General features: G+C 38.2%; 1 protein-coding gene across 1 annotated transcript in view; it reads left to right on the top strand.

Annotated features, from left to right (window-relative positions):
• LOC112109883 (AP2-interacting clathrin-endocytosis protein) overlaps positions 1-16002 on the top strand; it is a 60575-nt gene extending 44573 nt beyond the window's left edge. The window contains exons 13-18 of the mRNA XM_026655770.1: positions 6089-6150; positions 7297-7933; positions 8289-8376; positions 9220-9359; positions 11296-13746; positions 15158-16002. Coding sequence (XP_026511555.1) covers positions 6089-6150; positions 7297-7933; positions 8289-8376; positions 9220-9359; positions 11296-13746; positions 15158-15627 — 3848 coding nt within the window. The 3' untranslated portion in view covers positions 15628-16002. The remainder of the gene's footprint in view (positions 1-6088; positions 6151-7296; positions 7934-8288; positions 8377-9219; positions 9360-11295; positions 13747-15157) is intronic.
• Positions 16003-19148: the final 3146 nt, after the last annotated feature.

Below are 19148 nucleotides of genomic sequence, written 5' to 3'. Positions count from 1 at the left end.
ACATGTATTGCCTCAAGAGCTAGTGTGTATCTAATGTACATATGCAAATATGTGGAGACTACAGCTTTTGACAAAGAACATGAGAATGGGTCAGACCAATGGTCCATCTAGCCCAATATCCTGTCTTCTGATAGTGATAGGGTGACCAGATGTCCCGATTTTATAGGGACAGTCCCGATATTTGGGCCTTTTTCTTATATGGGCACCTATTACACCCCACCACCGTCCCGATTTTTCATACTTGCTGTCGGGTCACCCTAGATAGTGACCAATGCCAGATACTTCAAAGGGAATGAACAGAACAGGGCAATCATCAAGTGATCCATCCCCTGTCATTCAGTCCTCTATTTTATCCCCTTTAGTCATCTCTTTTCCAAGATGAACAGTTTCAATCTTTTTAATCTCTCATCTTAATCATTTTTGTTGCCCTTTTCTGCACCTTTTCATTTCTAATGTTATGTTTTTTGAGGTGGGGTGACCAGAACTGCACACAGTATTCTAGGTGTGAGTGTACCATGGATTTATATAGTGGCATTATGATATTTTCTCTTATTATCTATCCCGTTCCTAATATTCTAGCGTTTTTGATGCCACTGCACACTGAGTGGATGTTTTCAGAGAACTATCCACAATGACTACAAGGTCTCTTTCTTGAGTGGTAACAACTAATTTAGACCCCATCATTTTGTAGGTATAATTGGGATTATGTATTCCAATATGCATTATTTTGCATTTATCAACATTGGATTTTATCTGCCATTCTGTTGCCCAGTCACCCAGTTTTGTGAGATTCTTTTTTAATTCTTTGTAGTCTGCTTTGGACTTAATGTTCTTGAGTAATTTAGTATCAACTGCAAACTTTGCCACCTCACTGTTTACATCTTTTTCCAGATCATTTATGCTGAACAGCATTGGTCCCAGTACAGATCATTTGGGGACATCACTATTTATCCTTCTCCATTGTGAAAACTGACTACTTATTCCTACCCTTTGTTTCCTATCTTTTAACCACTTATTGATCCATGAGACGACCTTCCCTCTTATCCCATGACTGTTAATTTGCTTAAGAGCCTTTGGTGAGGGACCTTGTCAAGCTTTTTGAAAGTCCAGATACACTGTATCCACTGGATCACCCTTGTCCATATGTTTTTGACTCCCTCAAAGAATTCTAATAGATTGGTGAGGCATGATATCCCTTTACAAAAGCTGTGCTGACCCTTTCCCAACATATCGTGTTCATCTATATATCATGGTTCTTTACTATAGTTTCAACCAGTTTGCCTGGTATGAAAGTTAGGCATACTGGCATTGTAATTGCCAGGATCGTCTCTGGAGCCTTTTTTGAAAATTAGCATCATATTAGCTATCCACCAGTCATCTGGTACGGAGGCTTATTTAAGTCCTAGGTTACATACCACATTTAGTAGTTCTGCAGTTATGTATTGGAGTTCCCTTTAGAACTCTTGACTGAATACCATCTAGTCTTGGTGACTTATTACTGATTTAATTTATCAATTTGTTCCAAAACCTCTTCTGTTGACACCTCAATCTGGGACATTTCCTCAGATTTGTCACCTAAAAAGAATGGCTCAGGTGTGGGAATCTCCCTCACATCTTCTCTGGTGAAGACTGATGCAAATTCATTTAGATCCTTGGCAATGTCTTTCTTGAGTGCCCCGTTAGCACTTCGATCCTCCAGTAGCCCCACTGATTGTTTGGCTGGCTCACTGCTTCTGATATACTTTTAAAAAATGGCTGTTTTAGTTTTTGAGTCTTTTGCTAGTTGTTCTTCAAATTCTTTTTTGGCCTGCCTAATTTTATTTTTACATTTGATTTACCAGAGTTTATGCTCCTTTCTATTTTCCTCAGTAGGATTTGGCTTCTAATTTTTAAAGGATGCCTTTTTTGCCCCTAACTGCCTCTTTTACTCTGTTTAGCCACAGTAGCATTTTTTTGTGTGGTCCTCTTACTTTTCTTTTTTAATTTGGGGTACACATTTAATCTGAGCCTCTATTATGGTGATTTAAAAAAGTATACGTGCAGCTTGCAGGCATTTCACTCTTGTGACTGTTCCTTTTAATTTCTGTTTAAGTAGCTTCCTCATTTTTATGTAGTTCCCCTTTCTGAAGTTAAATGGTACTGTGGTGGTCTTTTCTGGTATTTCCTCCACCTCCTCCCATCCCCCCCAAGACATTAAGGATGTTAAATTTAATTATATTATGGTCATTATTACCGAACAGTTCAGCTACTGGACCAGATCCTTTGTTCCACATAGGACTAAATCCAGAATTCTCTCTCCCTTTGTGGGTTCCAGGTCTAGCTGCTCCAAGAAGCAGTCATTGATGGTGTCTAGAAACTGTATTTCTGAATCCCGTCCTGAGGTGACATGTACGCAGTCAGTACGGGGAGTCATAGATTCATAGACTTTAATGCCAGAAGGGATCATCATGATCATGTAGTCTGATCTCCTGCACATTGCAAGCCAAAGAACTACACCCACCCACTTCTGTAAAAGACCCATAGTCTCATTTATGCATTGAGACCCTGCGGTTCTTCCTATCTAATTGGCCCTGCACATGGAACTGAAGGCATTTCAGAGAATGCTACCATGAAGGTCCTGGTCTTTAATCTCTTACATAGAAGCCTAAATTTGACCTGCAGAACCTCTCTCCTGCCTTTCCCTATGTCACTGGTACCTACATGTACCATGACCACTGCCTCCTCCCGAGCACTGCACATAAGCCTGTCTAGATGTCTCGAGAGATCCACAACCTCCGCACCTGCCAGGCAGTTCACCAGTGGTTCTCTTGATCATCACAAACCCAACTATTTATAGACTTTAATAGACTCATAGACTTTAAGGTCAGAAGGGACCATTATGGTCATCTAGTCTGACCTCCCGCATGATGCAGGCCACATAAGCTGACCCACCCACTTTCCCTTAACTCAGCTGTTGAAGTCTCCAGATCGTGATTTAAAGACTTCAAGTCGCAGAGAATCCTCCAGCTTGCGACCCCTGCCCCATGCTGCGGAGGAAGGCGAAAAACCTCCAGGGCCTCTGCCAATCTACCCTGGAGGAAAATTCCTTCCCGACCCCAAATATGGCGATCAGTAGAACCCCGAGCATATAGCCAAGATTGTCCAGCTGGATCCTCATTTTACCAGCGATGGCACGTTATTGCCTAATTGACTAAAATCACATTATCCCCTCAAACCATTCCCTCCATAAACTTATCTAGCCTACTCTTGAAGCCAGACAGGTCTTTTGCCCCCACCGTTTCCCTCGGAAGGCTGTTCCAAAATTTCACCCCTCTGATGGTTAGAAACCTTCTTCTAATTTCAAGCCTAAACTTCCCCACGGCCAGTTTATATCCATTTGTTCTCGTGTCCACATTAGTACTGAGCTGAAATAATTCCTCTCCCTCCCTGGTATTTATCCCTCTGATATATTTAAAGAGAGCAATCATATCTCCCCTCAGCCTTCTTTTGGTTAGGCTAAACAAACCGAGCTCCTCGAGTCTCCTTTCATACGAAAGGTTTTCCATTCCTCGGATCATCCTAGTGGCCCTTCTCTGTACCCGTTCCAGTTTGAGTTCATCCTTTTTAAACATAGGAGACCAGAACTGCACACAGTACTCCAAATGAGGTCTCACCAGCGCCTTGTATAACAGAAGCAGCACCTCCTTGTCCCTACTAGAAATACTTCGCCTAATGCATCCCAAGATCGCATTAGCTTTTTTCACAGCTACGTCACATTGCCGACTCATAGTCATCCTGTGGTCAATCAGGACTCCGAGGTCCTTCTCCTCCTCCGTTACTTCCAACCGATGCGTCCCCAGCTTATGACTAAAATTCTTGTTAGTTATCCCTAAATGCATCACCTTACACTTCTCACTATTAAATTTCATCCTATTACTATTACTCCAATTTACAAGGTCATCCAAGTCTCCCTGCAGGATATCCCGATCCTTCTCGGAATTGGCAATACCTCTCAACTTTGTGTCATCCGCAAACTTTATCAGCCCACTCCTACATTCGGTTCCGAGGTCAGTAATAAATAGATAAAATCGGACCCAAAACCGAACCTTGAGGAACCCCACTGGTGACCTCCCTCCAACCTGACAGTTCACCCTTCAGTACTACCTGCTGCAGTCTCCCCTTTAACCAGTTCTTTATCCACCTCTGGATTTTCATATCGATCCCCATCTTTTCCAATTTAACCAGTAATTCCTCATGCGGTACCATATCAAACGCTTTACTAAAATCGAGGTATATTAGATCCACCGCATTTCCTTTATCTAGAAAGTCTGTTACTTTCTCAAAGAAGGAGATCAGGTTGGTTTGGTTTATATTTCTAATTGATGAAATCCCCCATTACTTGTCTCTTACTAATAACTAGGATTCCCCACCACCCACCCCACCCCCCAAGAGGTATTCTCAGTGCAAGAGGATACCATGACATCATTTGGAAGGAGGGTCCGAACTATAGGATTGTTTCCCTCTGCTCCAGTTTGATGTTCTCCTTCCCGGAGACTTTCCTCCTCCTCCTCAACAGCACAGAGGCTGTCAGACTGGGGTTGGGACCACTCTAATATGTCCCAGAAAGCCTCATCTATGTTCCTGTTCATCTCCCTTAGCTTCTCCAGTTCAGCTACTCTGGTCTCAAGTGTCCATACTTGGTCTCTGAGGGTCATGAGCTCCTTGCACTGAATGCATATATGCCACCTGCCCACAAGGCAGGTAATTATGCATGCTGCATTCCGCAATAAATTGGATAGCCCCAACTCTGCTGCTGGACTTCTGCCTGCATTGTTTTTACTCTTGCAGCTTTTTTTTCCTTTTTCTTTTGGAGGGCAGTGGGGGAGGGGGGTGGTTATTGGCCTAAGTTTAGAGAATGTTAGGTGTATCTAGCTCTCATGCTTCCTCTCTAAACTCCAGGCTTGTCTACACTACCCACCAGATCGGCGGGCAGCAATCAATCCAGCGGGGGTTGATTTATCGCATCTGTACTAGACGCGATAAAATCGACTGCTGAACGCTCTCCCGTCGACTCTGGTACACCAGAACGAGGAGCACAAGCGGAGTCGACGGGAGAGCGTCAGCTGTCGACTTACCACAATGAAGACACCGCAGTAAGTAGATCTAAGTACGTCAACTTCAGCTACACTATTCACGTAGCTGAAGTTGCGTATCTTAGATCAACCCCGCGTGGTAATGTAGACAAGCCCTCCCTTGCAAAACTTCCCATGTCACTTTGTAGCTTGTTTTTTAAACCCCTGTTCTCCCTGCTAGTCCTGCTCCTTGGTCAATGCTTAATAAATTGGAGATATCCTATCTCCTAGAGCTGGAAGGGACCTTGAAAGGTCATCGAGTCCAGCCCCCTGCCTTCACTAGCAGGACCAAGTACAGATTTTGCCCCAGATCCCTAAATGGCCCCCTCAAGGATTGAACTCACAACCCTGGGTTTAGCAGGCCAATGCTCAAACCACTGAGCTATCCCTCCCCCTATGGATTCTAACGGGATTAGGAATCAAAATTTCCTTAAGAAGCTCTCAGCCTTGCTTAGCAGGCCACTAAGCTCAGCACGTGCCCCCCAAACAGACCACACTATATACTACAGTATATTGTTTAGTTGTTTTAAGAGAATAGATCTTTTATTTCAAATAGATGATGTTAGTATAAATGTTTAGGTGGTTAGAACTAATTGAAAGTGATTGTTTTTGCACATTCCTATACACCCAGGATCTCAAAGTACACCCCCAAAGATTTAATGAGCTACATACATCAGAGGTATGGAAGTATTATCCTTGTTTTGTAGATGGGGAAACAGAGATTAAGTTACTTGCTCCAGGTCACATAAGAAGTCTGTTGCAAAGTTCATTACAGATATCGGATCTCCTAACTCTGAATCCTGTACTCTAGATACAAAAACATCCTTCGCCACTTAATGTTTTCCATTTTGCCAAAATAAATCTCCCTTGACTAGTTCACTGGCTGCAAAAGATAGTTCCATGAATAAGGCTGGCTTTTTTCTCTCTTTCTCATGCTGCCTTCCCACTGATAATAGCGATCCTTTTTCCCTATACAGCTGCTTTTGACAAAGGGGATGATCGAAGACTTGGCAAAAAACCTGTATTCACTAGTTCTCAGGTAAATGCTTAGATTCTTACAATTAAAAATAATCAGAATCCCGTAAACATAACTGCTCCTTTTCATGCTTTATATTTTCAAAATAATGTAATCTGTTGTGGTCTGTGTTTACTAACTGCTCGTAGTTAATCTTCAGCAATCACATTTTCCTTGTAATCCTAGTTGAGCCAATATTTTAGTCATAATCTGTGATGTCCGTTATTAGAGCATTTTAGATTTTGATGTGGGTTAGCAGGAGTCCATGCTTTCAAATAGTTGGGGCCAAACAGAAGACAGGAATTTGTGTTCAGAAGTTATTGCACACTTCCCTGTTGGTGTATAATAATAAAGCTGTGATCTCAAGTTTGGAAAAAAGGGTGGTCTGCTACTGAGCTAATGGAGCTGTTCCACTAGCTCAAGCCACCACTTAACTCAGTCTGTTACGCTCCCCATTAATCTGCTTGCTGTGAAAGAGCTTTTCAAAGTCATCGACAATCCACGTGTTTGAGAATCATGCCCAAAGTGACATTGCTGTTTGACAGAAAAGGTACTGTTATAGGAGTTAATGTCCAAGGATATACATTACTATTCACTTTGTTACTAGTTAGGTTACATTTTTATAGGCCTAAATCTTAACACTAAAAAATACCTTTACCTGGGAATTCTGAACCCTTATTTGGAAGATATACTGTTTTATAATGGTTGAAAGTTTCCCGTGTCATATTCTCTGCTTCCACAATATGTATGTAAAAATAATGGCAGTCTTCATGTTCATAGGGAATCATATACTGAATTCCCAGTTTGAAAGTCTAAATATAACCTATAAAATAAATGAATCTCTCCAACAGGAACTAATTGTATAAAGAAGTAAAGATTATACAGTATTATGTCCAAAGTAAAGGACAAGGTTTTGCATAGGCATTTCTTGTACCCTCTGATTCAGATCTGACTTCAATAGGGGACGTAAAGGGAACTGGAGTTAGTACTTAAAGAGTGCTTGAAAGGCAGCAATCTGAGCTCCGTGACTTGGAAAATGAATTTTATTTCTTCCTCCCAAACTCTAATTTTAATGCTAGATTCATGCTAAACTTCAGGAGTACCTACATTTCAAAAGCTAAAGATTATGCATGATTTATTGTGTTGCTAAGTGTCTTCTGTTCTTTCCAGCTAAACAGACGCATTACTGACTCTGTTGATATAAGGCACACTTCCTGGAAAGTAAAAGGCAAGAGAGATTATTGCGGCAGTTCCTTCACTAATCGGGATAAAATGAAATCTGATGGATTAGGAGCATCTGGACATACATCAAGTACCAACAGAAACACTGCTAATAAGACTTCAAAACATGATGACTTAAAGGGAAAAGATAGTAAGAAAACAGTTTCCAAGATTACAAAAGATTCAAAAACTGGGGAAAAAGTTGCTTCACCAAAGGCTAGAGCTGTCATAAAGCCAAAAATAGAAAGTAATGGAAATGCTAAGGCTGAAAGCTTGATTACCAAACAAGATTCAGAAAGGTCATCATCTGCAAGTGGGCAAAAAAATTCTGGAAGTGGAAAAGGTGTAAAAAATCAGGAAGGAAAAAGTTCAGGTGCCAGACCTAAAGTACTTACTGGAAGCCCAAGTGTGCAAATCAAAACAAAGCCATTGAAGAAAACCACAGGGAAAGAATCACCCTCTCTAGTAACAGAGACAGGAACTTTCAGCAAGTCAACAAACTCAAGTACAGATTTACAGATTTCCAATGAACAACTAGATGAACCCAAAGAGGATAAACCAGTAGATGAAGGAAAAATATATACCGGTAATTAGAGACCCCTTCTGACTTGCCACAGGCAGGTCATATGCTGGAAAACAGCCTGGAGAGTTCCAAAAGTTCTATTCTAGATGGTTATGACCCTGCAGAAGCATATTTTTAAAATAAATATTAATTACAAAAAGTAATGCTAAAATGCCCATGTATTAATGGCTCTAACTCAAATGTTATGTGCTTTGAAAAAATATGTGCGTATACAAGACAGCACTATAAAAATCTCAATTCTTCCAGTTTTGGCATCTGTGCTGTTTTCAGTATCTGACCATTATACGTTAATATTTCTTTTTAGGTATTTGTATATCATACATTTTAACCTATAACTAATCTTTAATTTTGCTTATAGCAATGAAAACAAAGTCTGTTTTGAAGTTGACTAATGGAGCTACCAACAAAAAAGCTAATGAACTTGAGATGAACGTTACAACAAATAGGTTTGTTGGAAATCAAAATATTACTTATAATTATATACTGGGTTTTTAATTGCTTGATTAAATGTAATTGTCATTTAATCAACATGTTTTTAAACCTAAGGATTTTTCAGAATAGTTTCTATTTCACATTGTTAGTGAGAAAGTAGAAATAACTACTGACAATATTCTTGTGAAGATAGCATTGTTTTGCCTCTGGGTTTGGGCTGTTTTGTTTATTTGTTGTTTTAGCATTGTTACAGTGCTACAGGCTAGGTCTACACTACAGCGGGGGGTCGACCTAAGATACGCCACTTCAGCTACTTGAATAGCGTAGCTGAAGTGGCGTATTTTAGGTCGACTTACCTGGCTGTGAGGACGGCGGCAAGTCGACTGCTGCCGGGCCGCTGTCGACTCCGCTACCGCCTCTTGCCGTGGTGGATTTCCGGAGTCGACGGTAGAGCCATCAGGGATCGATTTTATCGCGTCTTCACTAGACGTGGTAAGTCGATCCCCGATAGACCGATTGCTACCCGCCGGATCGGCGGGTAGTGAAGACGTAGCCAGTAACTCTGCAGATCTGAACAATTATGTGACTGAATCCTGGAAAGTGCTGAGAACTCTACATAGTCTCTGAAATAGTTTAGATGAAGCTACAAAATCAATGGAAGATGAGAGGAGTTAGTACCTTGGAGAAACAGGTCCCTAAATATATTGTTTATTTTCAGGAAGAGGAAAATCATTTTACATGGCATATATTGTGCTTTCCATGTTAAACTATATAGAGTACTATTGATTATTTAAACAAGTTCATTTTTTAGATCTTAAACTTGCAAGTAATGCAAGCAGTATCTTTTTCTCTCATAGTGTGACCAAAAAAACCACTGGGAAAGGATACAATGAACAAAGTCCACAAACTGTTTTGAAGAAAAAGGGAAATGTGAGTGGCAATTCTACAGCTCAGCAGAAGACAAAGAATGCACCAGCTAATGTTGCTAAAAACCAAGGTAGAATTAAATGGCACTAAACTAAATCATATTTACTATTTGAATCATTTTGCTATAGTGTAACACAGATAAGGAATTTGTTATCAGACAATAGAAATGTTCTGACAATCTTGGTGTATTTCCCATATTTCATTTTTGCTGACAGACCTCAGATGTATTTTTCTGCTTGTTTAATTCTCATGAGGCTGGTGTATATTTATTTTTTAAAATCTGGCCAGCTATTGGGGAGAAACCCCTTCCCTAATGTGCTTTGTAGATCTTTTGTCCTCTGATGTTATCTTAAGTATTCTGCACCTAGAACTTCCATTAAGTTCAGTAGAAATTCTGTATCTGAAACAAATTCACAATACACATTAGAGATCCGTGCTGCAGATTGGATGGAAGATATTTCTCCTTTTGTCTACATAAAATGCTTTTTATATTTAACACTGGTTGATTCCAGTGTTCATCATTTATGAATATTGTTTTTCATGCATGCTGTACAATATGTAGTAAAAACATTTCAAAATTATCTTTTTCTTTTGTAATCATCTTTTAATTTAAGTGTGTAAATAAGAATTAAACTTTTATAGAGTCCAAAATATAATCGCTTCATTTTGATTGTATCATAACACTGGAGACAGTTAGTGATTTGTGGAAAAAACCTAAGTAGGAGGTAGAAAATCAGAACTGCAGATGAATTACATTTCAAGTCACAGTAATGTGCAGGGAACAAGTGTTACAGGTGAACAAAAAACCACTACCATAAAGACCTGTAATGTTCAAATTAACATAATTAGAAAGTTCTTTAGTTACCTGCCTCCATTCTTTCTCATATTTAGTTGGTCTCATAGTTACAGCCCCAAAGTTATTGACTTGTCACACAAGCCAAGGTATTCCAGCATGCACTGAACTCTAGATGTCAGTAGCACTGATTGCCTAAGGGTAAAAGGTAAGTAGTGTTTTACTCATTACTCTTAAGGATTTTAATATAAAATAAGAGTATATTATGGGATATAAAATATATTAAGTGAAAGTCCAAAGTCCTCAGAGTATTAAGTAAAACCTGACTTACTTTTCCTTAAAAAATTGTCTCTCTGCTCCATTATTAAGCATCAGTATAGAAATACTGTGCATTCACAGACATGGAAAAAGTATCATAAGGCAAGAAGAAATCTGTTTAAGGTGTGAGGACAATATGCCTTGAGAATTACCCTTTTAAAATCTGCATTTTAACACCATGGCAACCTATTTTATAACTAGCAAAAAGTATAGTCCATTGTAGCTGTTTTTATGGGAAGTATGGTATGGTATGTAATAACCTTCACTGTATAGATACCTGGCTGTGCCAAGGCACAAGAAGGAAAGTGAAGGATGGAGTATTTTCAGCTTGAACACTGCATTTCCTTATTGATTAAATTAGAACCTGAATGCTACTTTAATTCACATTCAGCTAGTACATGAAACATAGGTCCTGTCCATTTATGGTCATTAAAGATATCACAACACTTTCTGAAAGAGTAGGGGTGTTAATACTGGTGGTTTGGCCATATTACAACTAGAATAATTACATTCTGCTTACTTAAATTTCCTCTGTAATTTAAATTGAATAGAGTACTCATCACTTCCTAGGTTAAACAACTGAGCAGTGATTTTTGTGTACCATTAGATAGCTGCTGCTTTCCACTCTAGTAATGGCTGCACTTCAGTAGTGGATGAAGTGATTCCTACATTTACAGTTTATAAAGTGCTTTGGACTCAAAAGTCCTAAATTTAGTGCAAGATATTTTTATTAAATGTTTGTATTTAAGATAATTTAATTGTTTAACAAATTTTAAAATTACTTGGTTGTCTAAAATATTTTTAATAATCTTTTACTTGACTTACATGCATCCAACTTATCAATAATATAGTTCGCTGACTAGAATGTGTTTTGTTTACTTTTTTTATTTGTTAGGACCACAAGGAGATTCACAAAATTCATTAAAATCTGGAATGTCTCCGAAACAAAATGAAGGAAAAAACATGATGCAAAATTTTTCTCAGACAGCACTTTCAGAAAAACAACCTTCATCTAAGAAAAAGAGTATTAAACAATCACAAACATCTGCAGTTAAAGCCACTGCAAAAATAATAACAACACCCAAAAATCAGACCCATTCAAAGAAAGGTGAGACTATAAACAGTAAAGACCCAAAACAGAAAATAGTTACTGGGCAGCCTATATCAAAAGCTCAATCTTCAACACAAAGACATTCAAGAAGTGAATCTCCTGTTGTCCAGAAAAACGTGCATAGTCCTGAACAGAAAATTTCAGAACAGAAACTTGAACAACACACATCTGCTGCTTTTGCAATTCAGCCACATGACAATAACAAATGCAGCCCTGCAAAACAAAGTAAGTGTGAAAAATCTATGATAGAGCGTAGCAGAGGAGACCTACTCGTGGAATCATGGCAACCTGATCCAAGAAAATTATTGGATCCTCTTGAAAATGGGGAATACAAAGTAGAAACCAAACCTTTTTGTACTCTAGTTAGAGGACAAAATGTTCCTAAGCTGAATATTTCAATGCAAAATGAAATGGAATCAAAACTGGTTTGTGAAGATGAAATTGAAATTAAATATCCGGTAGATAAAAACAAAGATGATGGTAATACAACTGAATTTAATTGTTATACAGAGCCTAGTAGAAATGCATACTCAGTCATTTGCAAGAATACTGGCCAAAAACTCCCTACTTCAGTTTCAGAAGAAAGATTGAAAAAGTGCAAAACTGTTTGTGATTCAGCTCAGAAATACTTGGGATATTCAGGAAACAGCAAAGTATGTTTAACACAAGCAATAGAAGACTGTGTGGAACAAAATGATACCTTAAACACTGAAATGGGCATTAATTATGGAGAAGATCACTTACCCAGCTTTTCTAAGGTAACAAATGCCTCTAATTCGGAACAAGATGAAAGAAAATCCTCTAAGACTCATGTAAAGGGATTTGCAAGTGCTGGTCAATTGTCTGATAAATCAGCCTTGACCGAATACAGGTCTGCTACAGTAGACTCAGATGCTGCTTCAAAATGTTTCACAGGACCGGTTACAGAAAAATGTTTACCTAAAGATATGGATACTACAGAAACACCAGAAAGCCATGAAAATTCAGAAACTCCCTTTGTGGATCGTTGGAATTTGAGTACAGGTGTGTTGGATCCAAAAGAGAGTCCTGAATCTGATACTGGCAGTGCAACAACATCTTCTGATGATATCAAACCAAGATCAGAAGACTATGATGCTGGAGGCTCTCAGGATGATGAAGGATCAAATGAGAGAGGGATTTCTAAATGTAGCACTATGTTGTGCCATGATTTTCTTGGAAGAAGCAGCAGTGATACAAGTACACCTGAAGAACTAAAAATCTATGACAGTAGTCTAAGAATAGAAGTGAAAATGAAAAAAGAGTGTTCGGATCTTTTTCGTGTTAATTCAACAAGTGATGATGAGATACCAAGAAAAAGACCTGAAGTGTGGTCACATCAAGGTGTATTAAGGGTCAATACTAGGGAAAATGAAAACACTACTTTTGGCAGCGCACAGTTTACTCAGGAAGCAGACCAAGTTTCCTCTTCTGCAGATGAAACGGAAGATGAAAGATCTGAAGCAGAAAATGTAGTAGAAAGCTTTCCTCCATCTGACCCTCCTACTCAGCCATTCCAAGGAATTGTTAATTTAGCTTTTGAAGATGCAACAGAGAATGATATTGAAAGTCAAGAATTTTCTACAACTAAAAATTTTAAGCGATCTCTTTTACTTTCAGTAGATGAATGTGAAGAGTTGGGATCTGATGATGGAGACGCTCATGCTCCCCTTCAGCATTCCATAGATTCCCCTACTCCTTCTGATGTTTTTGATAGTGTATCTCAGGAGCATCATGAAAAGACTTATTATTCAAGGTATTCATTGGAAACTGAAGATGGATTCCTGGAGTGCAAACAGCAAGAAAAGGATAGAAGTGAGAGATTAGATAAAAGTGAGCACTTTTTTCTAGATCCCCATAGCACAGAAATCAAAGGAAAAGATAATCAGGGTGCTTCAGTGACAGAACAAAATTGTCCAGAGAAAGTACTCTCAGTAGCAGATAGTCAGTGTTCAATAGAAGAGCAAAAGGTAAATAGTAAGAATGAAGAGATTAACGAAATTCAACAGTGCAATAAACTTTCAGACAATGACACAAAGTCTCAAGAAAGACCATGTCATTTGGACCTTCATCAAAGAGATACTAATTGTGACATGCAAAAGAAGAATTCTGCAAAACCTGTAAAACCTTGTAAGAATCAGTTACTGACTCTGGAAGGTCAAATGAGAGAGTGTCAACGAGCACCTACTGAATACACTAATACTGATTTACCTGCAGGTAATGTACAGAAATAGAACTGTTAAGTCCCTCAAAAAAATTAAATTAGTAGGCAGAATATTGGAAATGTTTTGTCTGGGGTCAAATCATGAACTCTAATAATTGGCTCAAATTTTTTAAACAAACTTAAATGCTTTTAAGTATTTACTTGTTTACTGAATGCTCGTCCATTTTGGATACACATTAAATAACAATGTTTCAATGGAAAACTTGAATATTTATACTAGGCAAATCTATTCAGATAGATTTTATGCAGTACTAAAAAGAAAGATTGGGAACAATTCCTTGCATGCTAATTATTTTTGGTCCAATTTAACATTGTCAGCATCAGCTTTTGGTGGGAACTTTTGTATACGTTTTGTCTGCTTTACAACCTATATCATATATTTAAGTGGGATGTGCAATAACTACAGTAATAACCTTACTAAAGTGCACTGAACTGTTTACCTTAACAGCTATATTCATTACTTTTGCAATTTGTTGATATAATATATTTTACATGGAGATGTGGATGCTGATCCTTCTCCCACTGAATTCAGCGGGATATTTCCTATAGACTTCAATGGGAGCAGTTTTGGACCTAAGACTTGCAGTTTACAGGATTACTAAAATTGTTCTAAATTTTACCAGTGAAAACGGATTTCCTAAAGGAGAGATTATATTTGAACCAGTGATCATAAACAAAAAAGCTCTAGCTTGATTCACCTAGTTAGATGATTGTCTAGATGTTTTATCTGTTTTGTCTTTTTAAACCAGTAATTCAAAGTATCCCATTATAAAATACACAGTAGTGTCTGAATATATTAACTATTGTATATTCAAGAGTAATGAAATGCTGCTGATGATGACCTATGTTCAGCAGAACCACAGAAGAAGACCTTTTAAAAGTTGTACTTTTTTTTTTTTTTTAGTTTGCTTGTCCTTGCCTGCAGCTACCCTTATAATGTGTAGTATAAAATAAGCCTGTGAATAAGCCATTTTGTTTTTCCTTCTCTTTGGAGCTTACATCACCATTCAGTGATCATATATTCTTTTTTCCCTCCATTCCTTCCCACCCACCTCCTGTTCCAACTTTACGTTATTGTAGTGAATTAGAAATTCCATGTGCATTAATTTTCTGTTTACATAACTTGTCTTTTCTGTATCAGAAATGTTCTAATTATGAAGGTTTATTGTTAATTACCAGTGGTGACTGCTGCTCTAACTTAATTTGTAAACCAGACTTCGTTTGTTTTTTGGGTTTTTTTTACACAGAAAATAAATGCCTACATTTTGTCAATTTTGTATAAATTTACATTTTTTGTTACTTGTTGGATTGTCTCTGCTGCAATGAGTTAAATTTTGCTCTACAAAGCCCTGAGGGGGGAACATGTGCAATTTTTACATTGTGTAGTATTATGAATTATTGCAGGAGACATAGATGATTGTGACGTATTGGCACAAACCTGCATGTATGAGCATCGACCTTCAAAAACCCTTTCTCCAATATATGAGATGGATGTTGGAGAAGCTATTGAGCAGAGGATGGAGTCAGAAAGGGACATTCTAGATGTGGATTTTGAAGATCAGCAATTTGCAGAACAGGACTGGACTCTTCTCAGGCAATTGTTATCTGAGCAGGACTCAAACATTGATTTCAAAAACTCTGTTCCTGAAGACCTTAACTTAGCACAATATCTTATCAATCAGACACTACTTCTGGCAGGAGATGGTTCAAAGCCTCAGGGTAAATCACATGTTGATACTTTCAGTAGATGGACTGAACTAATGTCGCCACTGGATGATTCTTCAGCAAGTATCACAGTGGCAAGCTTTTCCTCTGAAGATTGTTCTTCTCCTCAAGGGGAATGGACAATTCTTGAACTGGAAACCCATCATTAAAGTGATCAAATGTTTGAAAATGGACTCCAACCCCTACCCCAAATCTATTTTTTGATGCATTGTTTCCATACAATAATGAAATACTGCATCAGTTAAGAACAGCCAATTCTTGATACTGAGGCAATCTTTCCAATATATTGAGGTGCATACTGTTAATTTATAACCTAGCTTTAGTCACAAATAGAATAATTTTTCAAAGCTGAAATAGATGTTTTTCTAAAATCAACTTTGAGCATGTATTTTATAAAATTGTTAGAAAAATTAGATGACTTGCAAGAAAAATATTGGTTTAAACTCCATCTTCTATCCCCTTTCTGTCATTTGTTAATATATTCTTTATTGAGCATGGATTTTAACATGTGACTGCACAATAAGTAGCGCCATTTTTTTTTCCTTTTTGCTCTTCATACAGTGACTTGGTGATTTTTCAACAATAAAAGATTGAGAGTTGTGTTGAAAGGTGTTGTGTTCCAACAGTACTTTAAATATTAGAAATTTATATTTGCATTTACAGAATGTAAAAAGTTTTGGACTCTATTTACATAAGCCGCTTGTTCAGTTTGTTTCCACCGGATTGATTTTGTATATTTTTGTTTGTTTTGAAAATTTTCAATAATTGTTTTTAAATTGTCATTTATTTAAATACAAGACTGCAGAGATACTGTAAGAATGGTACAGTTCCTCTCTTGGGAACACAAATACATCCCCTTACTTCAGTAAATAATGGCATGGAGTATGAATCAGAATGTTAAACCTGTTCTGAAATACTGTGTCTAACAGCTCAAAAAGTAGATTCAGTCTGAAGTTTTAGCAGTGGCACTCTTGCCTTCTTCACTTTAAAAGTCCATGTTTGAAGTGGAATTTTAGTTGTGCTACAACTCAAGATACTTTTGAGCCCCTCCCCTACTGTCTAAGTCATAACTAGTTGATTGGGGTTTTCAAAATCCCAGTGTGTCTTCTATCTTTGTGAGAGTGTTAGGGTTTTTGCTGTCTCTTTTTAATCTCATAATGCCTCTAAAAATTTCCTTATGGAGGCCCAGTGTCTCATCCTCTTGATTAAGGAGAACCGAGAAGGAAATGCTTCTCACCATGTCTGCTCTGCTCATTCTGCTGCTAAAGAAGATGGCAGTTAAATGACATGAGCAGGGTTTTTTGTTGTTGTTTTTGGGGATGTGGGTTAATAAGGGGGATACTTTCCAGGTGAGGGATATTGGACCATATTCTTCATGCCATACTGAGGCAAAATGCAGCAATAAGGATGGTCTTATGTAAACTATACAATATTGCTTCTGCAGATCCCCTCCTGTTAATGACCAACAGGAGATGTGCCTTCAAATGGGAGTGCTACACTGCAGTAACAAATTACTAAAATGGTGATATATAAAAAAAAAAAAAAGACTTTTTTACCAAAAGCCTAACTTGCACTGGTTATAGCCAAGGATAATACAGGCGGGTGTTTTGCAAACTTTTGCACAATTCTGCCAATGCACCTTAATCCTGGTCTGCAGGTATTCCTGTTCTCTTGATCCTATGCTGTTTATAAGCAGCGACTGACAGGAGTCTTGAATTGTGAAGTCGCTTTGAGATGTGGCTAAGCAGTGACTGCTGAACTAACTTTCACTTTTGACCTAATCAGCATTTTGATCTCAGAACTCATGACTTGGAAAGGCTGCTATACACTGACTTGAGTGTCTGTCAATACAATCAACATTTTATTGAAGCAGAATTATAAATTGGTAGAGGAAGAATTTTACCTTCTAAATAGAGGTTAAAGGAAAGATATTAATCTCCCCTTCATGTCTGTGCCCATGATACTTAGAAGGGAGTTCAGTCTTGGCTGTATGCCCATCCCCAGCTTTCTTATAGAGGATTCTCACCAAGGGTTCCTGTGAGGAGGCTAGGGGCATCAGTTGGATATCCTGTCCTAAACCCACAAAGGAAGCAGCATAAATTAATACAGCCTGAGTTTGTGCAAGCTCAGCATCTTACTCATTGTAGTCTGTATTTGCTACATTATCCACATTTGGTGGATGGGGGAGGGGAGATTGCTGCAGCTAGGGGAACTCCCAAAAGCAAATCTCCTCCAAGATCAGGAGAGAGACCCCATTTACCTGCTCCAGTTCTGAGAGGAGCACAGATATTGAAGAATCTGTGGGATAAGGGAAAACCACCATTGTCTTCTATAGAGGGGTTCAAAGAACTCAAAATAGAGAGAACTCAGGTTTCTCACCCCAACATGGTTATTCCCGTGTAGGAGACAGTAAGGACCATGGAAGGTATAAAATAAAAACATTTAATGAACTCTAAATTAATGAAGGCACAAGAGGGTATTAATTTTTACACAAAGTAATATGCGAGAAGAAAAGGTAAAAGATCAGAAGAGTAGACAGAGAATGAAAGAGAAGGATCCTTCTGCGCTCTCTCCCCTTTCCTTTATATTTTCTTGTTTTCTTCAAGTGCAGTTCATATCTGAAAAGTGACTGTGAAAAATGACGTGTTTCCCTGTTCGTGTGTCTGACTCACAGATCAAATACGTTTAAGTTACAGTTAAAATGATGTGGGTTTTTTGTTTTGTTTTCTTCTGAATACCAGCTCTCATTTTTCAGGCTAGAATTTGAAAGTCAACCTGTGTTATTTTCTCGGGTCCTCAGTAATATAGCTACAACTTCTTCAATGGATTGGAACAGGTGTAACTAAGTGGAATTTAGTAAAAATTTTGTCGATGCACAAGAAATAATAGAATCCAGCTCTCTCTCAGCCATGTTGGCTCTGCAAAGCCAACAGGAGTAAAAAGTAGTAATATTATTCATTATCTGTATTGCCAAAGTGCCTAGGAGCCCTAGTGAAGGACCAGGACCCCGTTGCACTAAGTCTTATACAAACACAGAACTAAAAGATAGATTGTAAATTCTTTGGGGTACAGACTAAGTAAGACAAAAGACAACAGATTAATATAGACGGGAATACAAGAAAATGATGAGAGCAGATAAACTTCTGTCTCTGTGACGGGAGGAGGGAGAGAATTGTAGGAGGAGAAGAGGAAAGGGAAGGTAAACCAAGGGGATGGGGAAAGTCACGTATTTTGTCAACTTTTTCTTGGAAGAACTTACTCTAGCATCTAACAATTACAATAAAGTCAGCAGATATGGCTGTGATGCTCACAGGGAATAGATCTGTTGAGTAAGAAGGTCCTCCTTATAAGTGCTTTGGAGGCAATTGGTAAAGAAAAGCAATACTGATGCTGTCCAAGAAATATGTCCAGTTTGCAAGATGGCAGTTCTGGCCAGCATGAAGCCTGGCTGTACATCTTGAATAACTGTGGACTATATTTCTATTTTTGAACTCTGCTTCAAAGTTGCATTGAATTTTTGAAATGCCATAATTCTGTTTTCCACTGCCTCTACCTGAAGATTGAGTCCAGGATCTGGACCCCTTAACCCTGGAAGAAGTGTTAAATTCTTCCAGGAAATACAAACAGTAAATTAAAAACCTGTTCTAGCTACATATTGCTGGCGGCATAG

This window comes from Terrapene carolina, unplaced genomic scaffold (assembly GCF_002925995.2).
Source record: "Terrapene carolina triunguis isolate 2854851 unplaced genomic scaffold, T_m_triunguis-2.0 Scaffold211, whole genome shotgun sequence".
NCBI classification, from domain to species: Eukaryota; Metazoa; Chordata; order Testudines; family Emydidae; genus Terrapene; species Terrapene triunguis.
The sequence above is the reverse complement of the archived record's forward strand: the minus strand, read 5'-3'. Positions and strand labels throughout refer to the sequence as shown.